At 40.7% G+C, this 12,108-nt stretch overlaps 1 protein-coding gene across 1 annotated transcript in view; it reads left to right on the top strand.

Annotated features, from left to right (window-relative positions):
* The first annotated feature begins 11,131 nt into the window (after positions 1 to 11,131).
* The window catches only part of GRXCR1 (glutaredoxin and cysteine rich domain containing 1), a 41,210-nt gene continuing 40,233 nt past the window's right edge, over positions 11,132 to 12,108 (top strand). The window contains exon 1 of the mRNA XM_069790906.1: positions 11,132 to 11,619. Coding sequence (XP_069647007.1) covers positions 11,173 to 11,619 — 447 coding nt within the window. The 5' untranslated portion in view covers positions 11,132 to 11,172. The remainder of the gene's footprint in view (positions 11,620 to 12,108) is intronic.

Raw genomic sequence — 12,108 nt, 5'->3', positions numbered from 1 at the left:
GATGCTGCACCAGGAGCTCCTGAGGTTTTAAAACCCAGGGACCATTCTGACATTGATGATTCCTGTGGAGACACAGTGTCTTCCCCTTTCATTTGCAGCCTGGTTAATGAGCCCGTAAATTGAATTAGCTGAGTCTAAGTGCTCAAAATCCAAGCTGAAATGAAAACAAGATTAGAATAGTGTATGAAGGCTATACTTGTTTTGGTGCCTTTGGTTTCCTGAGGAATGCAGTAAGACTGAAATAATAACAATAACAACAACAACAACAATGAAAGAATATGTGACTGAAGACATATGATTCATTATAAAGTACAAACCAACCTATTAAACAGTGTTCAAATATCGGAGTGCTGGGTACTCAGCTGGTGAGTCAGTGTTTCCTGGTTCTAAAGAGATAAAGGGTAGCTAAAGGAGAAGGCATTGTATTTTTCTTTTTTTCCCCAGTGCTATGGTATGTGCATATCCTTCTGGACAATGTTTGGCATCTCTTTTTTTTAAACAGCAGATGAGTGGCCCAGGGAAGTGACTGCAAATTGGAGTCATGAATAACTGGATTTATGATAACAACAGTGCACTGAAATGTGGGAAAAAGCTGGGCAGCACTGCACCATTTGTTCCCAATGATGTTGAAGCAATAGGTGTTAAAAGAAGAAAGCCTAATCTGTTCTCCCAAGCTTTTCCTTCCTCTATAGATCAAAAAGTACCTGTTTTTCTGTTAGCAAACAGAAATGGAAGGCCTCTCTCCTCTGTTGGTGGTGCGTCTCCAGCCCTCTCTGCCCCTGCCTGTGGCTCCTGTGTGCCAGCCTTACCCGGAGACCGGCTGGACAGGACCTGACATCCCTGTGCCAATGGGTCCATCACCAGTCCAGGCTCCTCCGTTTGCACTGATTAAACTCTGAATTTCTGTTGGTATAAGGCAGCGATTTCATCAGTCAGGCCTGACAAGCATTTGCTGACATTATTTCTCTGCTCATAGTAAGGATTTGTCTAAATCAAACTGAGCGAGGCGATTCCTGGATTGGTGGCTGAGATCCACAGAGCCTAAATGACTTAATGATTTATCCCTCTTGCAATTAGCTCATCCATTGAACAGACCAATACCCTAATTCCCTGCCCTCCACCTGGTCTTCCTCTGTTCACCTCTAGACTTGGTTATGTGTTACTGTCATGCGGAAAAGTCAAACCAGTCTCATCTCTTTTGTGTCCATGGATGGGTGGCTCTTCTGCCTCCAGGTCTCATAAAGATTTACCTTTGGGAAGTGTATTGGCTTTGTATGGCAAGGTTTTGGTAGTGGAGGGGGGAGGGTTACAGGGGTGGCTTCTGTGAGAAGCTGCTAGAAGCTTTCCCTGTGTCCGACAGAGCCAATACCAGCCGGCTCCAAGATGGACCCACTGCTGGCCAAGGCTGAGCCCATCAGCAACGGTGGTAGTGCCTCTGGGAGAACAGATTTAAGAAGGGAAAAAAGTTGCGGGGACAGACAGAAATGGCAGCCGGAGAGAGGAGTGAGAACATGTAAGAGAAACAGCCCAGATCCCAAGGTCAGTGAAGCAGGAGGGGGAGGAGATGCTCCAGGCACTGGAGCAGAGATTCCCCTGCAGCCTGTGGTGAAGACCATGGTGAGGCAGGCTGTCCCCCTGCAGCCCATGGAGGTCCACGGTGGAGCAGATATCCACCTGCAGCCCAGGGAGGACCGCACACTGGAGCAGGTGGGTGCCCAAAGGAGGCTGTGACGCCGTGGGAAGCCCACAGTGGAGCAGGCTCCTGGCAGGACCTGCAGATCTGTGGAGAGAGGAGCCCACGCTGGAGCAGGTTTTCTGGCAGGACTTGTGACCCCGTGGGGGACCCACGCTGGAGCAGTGTGCTCCTGAAGGACTGCACACTGTGGAAAGGACCCACGCTGGAGCGGTTTGTGAAGAACTGCAGCCCGTGGGAAGGACCCACAATGGAGAAGTTCATGGAAGACTGTTTCCTGTGGGTGGGACCCCACGCTAGAGCAGGGGAAGAGTGTGAGGAGTCCTGCCCCTGAGGAGGATGAAGCGGCAGAAATAACGTGTGATGAACTGACTGTAAAGCCCATCCCCATCCCCCTGCACCACTGGAGGGGTAGGTAGAGAATCCGGGAGTGAAGTTGTGCCCGGGAAGAAGGGAGGGGTGGAGGGAAGGTGTTCTGAGATTTGGTTTTACTTCTCATTACCCTACTCTGGTTGATTGGTAATAAATTGAGTTAATTTTCCCCAAGTTGAGTCTGTTTTGCCCGTGACAGTAACTGGTGAGTGATCTCTTCTGTCCTTATCTTGACCCACGAGCCCTTTGTTATATTTTCTCTCCCCTGTCCAGCTGAGGAGGGGAGTGGTAGAACAGCTTTGATGGGCACCTGGTGTTCGGCCAGGGTCAACCCACCACAGGGAAGTCATGGCTATTAAACTCTCCTCAGGGGCACACAAGACAAAGCTGATATGTTTCTGTTATCCTGAAGGCTGTATGAAATGCTATCCTTCCCTTTCCATCTAGGATTTAATACATTTGTATATACATAAATATTTCCTTCACCAAAACTGATATCCACCCTGTCTTAAATTAAAAATAGCACAGCAATCCAGGGATTGGATGACTTTTCTTATCAGCTAGTGGCCATATGGGAAATCACAGTATATGCAGATCATCTTCCTTATACAGGAGTCAGTCTGCTGTTACATACATGAACAGCAGTTGGAAAAAACCCAACTTCACAAGATTTTGGAGTCCTTCTTTTCTCAGCAATGATCTGAAGACATGGAGAACAAAGACCATCTAAGGATTTTTCAAGTTTTGAATAAAAGAAACCCACAGAAAGAATATTAGTGGTAACATTAGCCAGTAACAATGGAACTAAATGAAAGTCCTTTATCTTATTTTCATCACTTTTATTCCCATGTGTGAAATGAGAGCTAAGCTGCATTATTATATGTTATTATCTCTAGAGTATCTACTGTCTACAATAATGATGTTGTTTTCTAAGGAGAAAAAAAATGATAGGAAGAAAACACTGAATATGATTTTCTTCTGTGAAAGCCAGAGATGCAAAAAAAAAAAAAAAATCTATATCACTAGTAGTCATATTTTTGGCTCAAAAATATATGTCAAAAATACTACATAGTGGAAAGTTTGAGAGACGCATGCAAGATCTGTGCTTCAAGTCAGATATAGGGTTTTGGTAGACATTTGCATGCTCAGCAGCAGAATTTCCATACAGTCTGCAAGCAGTAACTTGTATGTACTCCCACAAAAGAATAAATCTGACTAAAAAAGGGCTGCTTACATGTTGTTAGCATTGATTCCCTCAGAGCCAAAGTCCCAAAATAAATATCACCCATCCAAATCCCCAGGTTGGATATAAACAGACCTGAAAAACATTTTCATAATCTAAGAATAAAATTTAAAAAAACGTAAGCCTACTCACAGTACTTATAAATTCTTTCTGTCTCTTTATAAGAGTCTCAGAGTAATTCCAGTAAAACTATATAATTAAATCTTTCTTGTCTCCAAGGAACATTTAAGAGATGTGTTTAAATAAGGTCACTTGCTAATGAAGTGTTGACAGCTCAGAAGTAGGACTCAGCAGCAGGACTCAGCAGCTGTTTAACATAACATAGCAACGCGAGGGGAAGACCACCACATCCAAAATTTAACAATGCAGCATTCAATGATCTAGTTGGGATTTGTCCAAAATATTGAAAGCAACATGCAGGCCTAACATACCTACCTTTTAAAAAGGGCTATAAGGATTTTGTGTCTGGTATACATATGAATATATGTATTTATGAGTCAGAAGATGACAGTAGTTTGATAGAATTTGTTTTAAACTTTATTTAGCTGATATTATCCAGAGATGCTATCTGTGAACATGGATTGGCTTGAAAGTGTACTTGGGGTACTTAACAAATTGTAATGAATCACATGAGGAAGAGCAGTACTAAAGTGAATTTCACTAGTGTGTTAGCTATTTCCACCCATTTTATTCCAATATAACTGAATGCCAGATCCTTTTAATCCCTATACTTGTGTTATTTTCATTTTTCAACAACAGGCTCAACACAGAAAGATGGCCTGTGTGTCTAGTGGGAGCTAAGAGATATAGATGTATGAGGAATCTCAGGACAGGGTTCAGGTATCGCTGCTGCTGCTGAGGCTGTTCCATGTGGAACTCTGAGAATGGAAATGACTCTCTGAAACTTTCGTGTTGATTTTGTTATCTTTGTTCACAGTGAAGAGGGACTGTTTGCAGTCCCTGAAAATTAGCCTTGAAAACTATCATGAGTCTAAGTATCATTTTTCTTTCCAAGTAAAGAACAAATCTCTTTTAAAAGTTCCTGTTTGTTCCTTTGTCACTGAAACAATGATAAATGAAGTATGGGTGCAGGAAAGGATATTCTTCCTAGTGAATCAATGCTTACTGTAGCAGGTTCTTCTTCCAAATCTTTGGTAATATGTGGATTGTGACATGTGATGGAGAAGGACTATCAGATTTTAGACCAGAATTCAAACAAATGTGTTATAAACCACACCAAAAAAAGATGGGAGCACATTTTCACATTTAGGAAGTTTAAGCAGAACTTACAAGAAATGTGTACAAATATTTTTCTCTACCATCAATGTCTTCTAATCTCCAGTTTTCTCTTTTGCAACACGGCCTCACATACAGTTTCCAGTATTAATGACAGTAAACCCAATCTGAGATGGGCTCAAGCAGAGCCATTGTGGAATCATCAGACAGAAAACAACATTTTTGTCATATTTTTTTCATGGTTGCTCCACAGTGTAGCAGCCCTTTAGTTGACAGTGACCCTCAAATGTGTTCTATGCTAGATTCTGGCATCCAGACCTCCTTCCCTGGCACTTGTTTGTCATGTTCAGTTGGGAGGTGGCTTGGTGAAGAGGTGCACGCTCTGTTCTTAATCCTACACCGAGTAGGACATGTCTGGACTGTATATGTGGCTCCCCAAACTGGTAGGTTCACAATTCACTGTGGTGTTACTTGGGTAGACAGAACTTAATGTCTAGCTTAATATCTAGCCAGTACACTAATGAGGGAACAGTCTGGCTGAGCAACTACCTCTTATGACATGCTGCTTTGTTCTCTGCTGAATTTGAGATTTTTTTTTTTCCTGATGCATAGTAACTATAAAAGAATTTTTTTTTCATAACACAGTTGTTCTCTCCTCTACAAATTGCTGCTATAATGGCAATAGTTTTCTCTCACTGTTTTTACCTGTTAAACTAGAACATGGGAGAAAATATACCAAAGCTCTTAATGGAGATCAGCATATAAATTCAATCCTATTCTGGGCTCTAAAATTTGTGGCCACCACAAATTTTGGTGGCCAACTACCACCTAAAGCTTCTGTAGAGACAGCTAACACACACATCCTATGATGACCACTTACATGACTAGAAAAAATGGAGCTACAAAGAATGAATTTTGAGACTGGCTGTGTAAGAGACGAAATAAACAATTATGCCTGTTATCAGCCATCTGACATGGATCAAAGTTTCCAGCCACTATTCTTACTACTGTAGTCAGTAGGCTAGAAGTATTTGACAGGCTCTTCTGAAGAAGGAAAACTGGTCTGTGCCTCGTATAACTCAGATATTTAACACATTTAAGAGCTGACCTTTTACTTTGTTGAGAGTAAATAAACAAAATAAGTTTTCAGCAGAGGCTGACCTACCACATAAAGACAGAAGCTCTTCATGAACCACTGCTTCTGCGTTTAGCTCAGCAGCTTGGCTCCTGCAGAAACCTACTGTGGAAAAAGCAGAAACGAAAGAACTATGCTGAAATGGCTGTGAATTTCAAGTTAAACATAATCGTTGACTACCTTTCCAGATACAATGTAGAGCATTTCTCCCTGAAGAGTTTGGAAATGGAGGCTCTCTGCTACCCCTGGCAAAAAGGGTAGCAGAAAGATCCCATATGCCCTCTTACCTCCTTGTGCGCTTGTGTGCATGGCCTAGATACATGTGTTGATTTCCTCATTCATTTACCCTCTTCATTAAATAAATTGAAGGAACAATGCATTCAACTCACTAATGTAAGCAGAAACATAGGCACAGAAACCCTGCCATTCTGTCTAACAGTTGTTTAACAGAAGTTAAATGAAATCTACAAATGAAATGAAATGGCAGTGTCAAGCACTTGTCATATGAATAATTAGACATTATAATAGCAACAGTATGCTTGGTCTGTTCTCATCTGTAGTGTTTCTGTTTAGCAGCTGCTATGCCTGACAAACAACTGCCAGATGCAAGAGTTCCCTGATGGGTACCTGAACATGTTCTGTGTGTCCTCCTGAACTTCACTACAGTTAAAATGTTATTCTGGACCTGCAGAAAAGTAGATAGATGTTTTGCCAGCTTAGCAAATAGGAACATTCCTTCTCTGAGGAAGTGAGAAATGCACTAAATCTGTCTCAGCTAGAAGCAATTTTAGCATTTGCTGTTCAAATCATCTGCTTTTGTAATCTCTAAAGCATAGAGCATGTTCTTCACGAACTTTACTTACTTGTAACAGAATAAACAAACAAACTCAACTTTCCACATGTGCCTTTACAAACCAAAGTACTTGCTTCCCAACAGCAGATGGGAAATCTAAGGCTCTTGAATATCCGGGTCCTGATGATTGCTCTGCTAATTGTGCATTAACAATTAGAGATTACAGAATATGCTTCTGATTACTACAAGTGTAATAAAGTCAGAGGCAGTTGCACACAGACTTTGTAGAGTGAAGAAAATTAGTATCACAAGACATGTCACTGTGAATTCATGCCATCTGTCTAATGATCAATGACACCAGTGTGAATGGTTTCAAGTCAACCTACAGATTTGCTATATATACTTAGTAACCTGCAAATACGTAAGGCAAAATGGCCCCACTTACACTGTGCATCAAAACAGAGAGTAACACTTCGTCATAGGGTAAACTGCTCTATTAAAATTATCACATGTTCAGAAATGAACAAGGCAGTTGTTGCTTTCAACCTAGTTTATTTCTTTTTTGGACATCTATTTTCTTCCAAAAGTCTCATTTTCATGATTCAGGTTTCATTTCACTGCTACTTTAATACTACCAATTCTAACAGTTTTTTATACCTTTTATTCTTGGATCAATGGGAATGTCATAAGGTCCATTTTTACGGTAGTTTCAAATAGCCCACTCTACATTTCTTCAGCAAAATGCAAACAATCTTTGCTGCTTAATACATATGGCTAGATACTCTTTCAAGCATTTTGCTACAGTTTAATATTATTGATTTGTAGTCCTTTCCAGAGGTGAAGCTGGTAGTGCTCCAAACTTACAGAAATGGAGTGCCTAGGACGGATTCTCTGCTTGTATAAGCTGCTGAAATTGAAGCATATATAGGTTTATATATATATGATGAACTCTGACAGCTAGATCTCACCTACATATTAAAGAAATTGTGTCAGGGTTATAAATGAGACTAGAATTTCCTTCTATTCTCTACTGCTCTTTATTCTCTATAGCTCTGATACAGCTATAAAGGTCTCACTTGGCATAATGTGATTGCTACTTTAGCTTAGTTCAAACTTTTAATCTTAAAAGTATTAAAGAGTTTGACTCACCTGACCTAATTTCAGTCATTTAAAAGGTAAATATTCAGACTAAGCTTATTAGCTAGACTTTCCCTGCTTTCTCTGCCATGGAAGAAAGACGTGATGAATTGCCCTCTGCAGGCACCTTCTTGCATTGAGTGTGGAAGATTCGTATGTCTGTCTGAGAGCAGATGTCTGTCTTTCAGGCTGCACTGTACATACAGCATCTGTCCCCTGGGCTTCATCCAGTACTGTTATCTCGACTCTGTGTCAAGAAGAAGCATTAGAAGTCAAAAACTAGCAGAAGCATCATCTTCTTTGTTCCTTTCAACTTAGTGGTAAATTTGAACGTGATAAAATGTGACGATTTTACTGGAAACCATATTATTTAGCACAACATCAAGGTAATGGGTTGGTCCAGTTCCTTGTGAGATGAGACAGAGTCAAAGAAGAGGCAATGAATGTAATATCTTCTTTCCAGGTGTTTTTTTACAGAATGCTTCTCTATTCAGGAGAGATCTCTGTAGCGACAACTTTTTTCTCTGTGTGCTTCAACTTTATGCTTGATGGACCCTCTGGCCTTGAGTTAATCAATGACAGAACATTAGAACCAAATTAAGCAGAAACAAAAATTAACAACAGCCAAACAATTCAGGAAGAGTCATAATTACAGGTAAGAAATAGCTCATTACTGCAAAACCCCACCACATTATGTTTTAATGGTTACTGCTCATTAAATGAAATAACCCTCTGAATGAAAAGAAGTTTGTTTAGAGAAGTTAGGAAATGATAAACACAAATATAACAGCTGACAGGGTGCAGCATCAAACTGGGTAGGTGGAGTTAGTGTCAACATTTACTACAGATTTTCTTCCACAGGAGGGACAGAGATGTTTAGTCAAGTTCCATCCTTTCCGCCTTTCTTGAGAACATGCACCCAGCAGATGGTACAAATATGTGCATTTCAGGTCTTTGAATTCTCAAATGTCTTATGTCATGAATACAACCAGTCTAGAGTCTGTAATCTGCTTCCTGCTGGCTATGTGCACTTGCCCCCAAAGTCGCATGTTTGCTCAGAGAAGGTCCACAGCTGGAACATCAAGATGAAATCTTATGTGTATAAATGCCTCTGTAAAGGGGCATGCTCCACTGTGCTTAACTATTTTTCTGCAGAGAAAACTGTGCATACAGTTTCTCACTTCTCATAACCAGACATAAAAATATTTCCCAGTGAATAATGGAATTGCCATGAAACTACACGATGAGCTAATTTCCTACTAACAGAGAACAAGATGCTAACAGTATTTGGAGTGTTTTTAAAATGTGGTACTGATTAATTCTGCATTTATTCAATGCTACATTAACTTTTAAAATCACTCAGTTTCATATCCTTTGCACTACAGGCAATACAAGCTTTCCCATTTCCTGCAATAGGAGTAAAATGTTTTGTATGTTAAAAAATATATAACGTCAATTGGAGGAGACAAAAATTATGAAAGTGTTGTGAAAAATATTTCTGTTATAGAAGCTCAGATTTTTTGATTTGTGGCAATTAATTGCAGAGCATTTAGGTTTTATTATTTAATTAAAAAAAGAATATGAACAAAAAGTTAATTACTGCAGGTTTCTAAGAGGAGACCACTCAGGTAATCACAGAAACACTATGATACAGTTAACTTTGGGGTAGGTAACAGGCTAAATGTGTTCACCAGGTATCTTGCAGCCCTGTTTCGACAATTCCATAAAAGATATTTTGAAATATTCATGCTGTTACAGAATGTTCTTAGTTCTAAGTCAGTTTTTAGTAATAATGAACTATATTTGTTATCAAAGCTTCTATGGACAGGTTGCTATATCATAATCAGTGTGGTTCAACACCCCCCCCCCCCCCCCCAGTTGAATTTCACAAGGTGTCCTATAACTGTATTCAAAATTAGTAAAGACTTTGATACGAGCTGTTTTTCTTCTCTGAAAGATGAGAAGAAATGCATTTTAACTCTTGTAACTTCTTATTTTTACCTATTTTTTTTCTGTGTGAATAATAGTAGTTGATAATACAGCAAATCACCTCATTTTAGAAAGAAGTGTGGCAACCACTAGCGCTATGAAATGCCACTAATCATTTGTGTTTCTGTTTTGTAGATGGAAAATAAGTAATTTTAGAGTTTAGACACAAGAATTGTGATTTTACTTGGGCTGCAGAGCAGTATTTTCATGCCTGTTGTTCAAAAGAAAGTTGCAATAAGCCCCACCTAATTGCTGAAAGATCTGAGCCTGCGTTTCCAAAATCTTGGCCAGAAAGCCTCCTCAGATGCCTGAAGCTCTGCAGCTGCTTGTGACTGCAGGCATTACCATTCTGGTTTGGCTGAGCATCTAGGGACTCATTTCATGCCTACACCTGTTGGGGGGTCACAGGCTTCAGGAATAAATTCAGTATTGATGAGTCTAGAGAGAAAATGAAGCTTTAGAGAGTGTGTAGGGAGTGTTTGCTGGCAAAGTGAGATGGGGATGGAGTTCTCGATGCTGCTCTAAGGGATGCTTTGCATTTTACCGTAAATGAAGAAAATGCAGAAATAGCACTGTAAGTAGGGATCATCATGCAAACTCAGAACCAGCTTGGGGGTCTAAGGTGCTACTACATGATAGTGAGTAGACACAGCCAGAAACCTCAAGTGTGGGTTTGTTACTTTTACATCTAGAGCCGGGTGCCTAACACCTCTGCTTGTGATTTGCTGGACTAGGGTACGTTGCTTCCCCTGTGGTTGAATCCACCTACCCTACTTTTCTTTGTTTGATCCTTGTTGACCCAATTAATTAGCTTTCTCCTATTCCTTGTTCAGATTCCCTTGGCCCAGTCCTTGAATAATTGACAAAACAGAACAGAGGCTGTGGTTACTGTGTGGTAATAGCTATGGCTCCATTTTATTTAATAACACTGTGTTACTCTGTGCAACAAATTGTGACTAATTGCTTCTCCACTGCTCTGCCCGTCTGTGAAAAGGCCAGCATTGCAAAACACCAAGTCAGAGCTCCCTGCCAAATCTCTGTAAGATTACATAAAAAGCAAACTTTGGTGAATGAGGTCTGACTGGTAAGGGAATGAAGTGTTTTGATGGAAGAAACATGCCCGTCATTGATTCCTCTTCAGTGCTGAAGTTTGCGATTTTCCCCTCAGGTGTAATGTACATAAACAGTTTTGACTTTGCAAATCTTGTGAAAAACTCTTCCTCTTTGTCTTTCTCAGCAAACAAAAAAACTGCATTCATACAAACTCGTGTAATTTCTGTTATTGGGTTTATCATGTGTGGGTTTGAATTTTTATTTTAGTCAATGAATTTCATTTCTCCCTTTCTTGCTTTCTTCCTTAGTGCTAAAAAGTACACAATGGCTTTTTAATATTTAATTAATGAGATCGTTTTACGGGTTTTAGTTTAAAGGTAACCATAGCACAAATGCATCCATTATTAACTGCAGGATGGCAGTGTAGCTTCTGGGGAACCCTCTTTAGTTTAATATGAGAACCCCTGTGAACAGAAAACAGCGCTGATACTGTTGTTAAGTGTGACAAACTGGCAAATGCAATGGGCACCACCCTGGAACAATGCAAACTGCTTATATCAATGGAAGAGGCGATGTTTAAAAGTGAGATAAAGACGGACAGTGAGAGGCTGTCAAGGAAGGTTCGATTCCGTGTTGCGTCCTCGCACAGCGGGAGGGTGCTGAAGGAGGTGTACACCGACGGGGAGGCTGCTGACTCTCTGGACTCTGAGTACGCCAGTAGCTCGGAGACCGACCAAACCAGCCGGCTGAGCGAAGTGGAGGGGCAGCAGAATGGACATGTAGGGTCCGAGTGCGACGAAAATGAGAACGAGCAGGATGACTTGCTCATTTTAGTCAGAGCCACTAAAGAGAGGGGGTTTGGTACAAAGCGAGTCAACATCCTCAGCAAAAACGGCACAGTCAGGGGAGTCAAGCATAAAGTCAGCGCTGGTCAAGCCCTCTTTGACAATTTGGCAAAAGTATTTCAGGTAGGTGATGCAGCTTTGCCGGCTCTAAGCCCCGTGTCTGTCCCTTTTAACTCGCCTTGTTATTCTTCCCTTTTTCCAAACCTCTCTCATTTATGATCTCTCAATATTCTGCCTCATTCCCATTGCTATCTGCTTGCTGTTGTTGCACAGGAAGGGCTCATTGCTCTTTCTGGTATACAACAGCTCCACACTCCAAATTGACTGAACTTTTTCTTTCAAAGTTGACCTAATGTTTGCTGAGTAGAAATGTGTATGTTGTATATGGACCAGGAAAGACATGTAACAGAGGAATTAACTGGGGCTTTATTGGAGATCTATACAGCTCCACTGGACACGGACGTGTCATGTTTCCACTCCTATTATATTAGTTCTAATGAGTTTACGATGTTATCTGCTGTCCCCTACATGTAAATATGTATACTTGCAAATTCCATTGTGTTTAATCTGCAAAGTAGATCAAATCAGGTGCAGGATGGCAGCCATGATGGT

Source organism: Haliaeetus albicilla, chromosome 1, assembly GCF_947461875.1.
Source record: "Haliaeetus albicilla chromosome 1, bHalAlb1.1, whole genome shotgun sequence".
Lineage (NCBI taxonomy): Eukaryota > Metazoa > Chordata > Aves > Accipitriformes > Accipitridae > Haliaeetus > Haliaeetus albicilla.
Note: the sequence above shows the minus strand (reverse complement) of the source record. Positions and strands in the feature narration are given on the sequence as shown.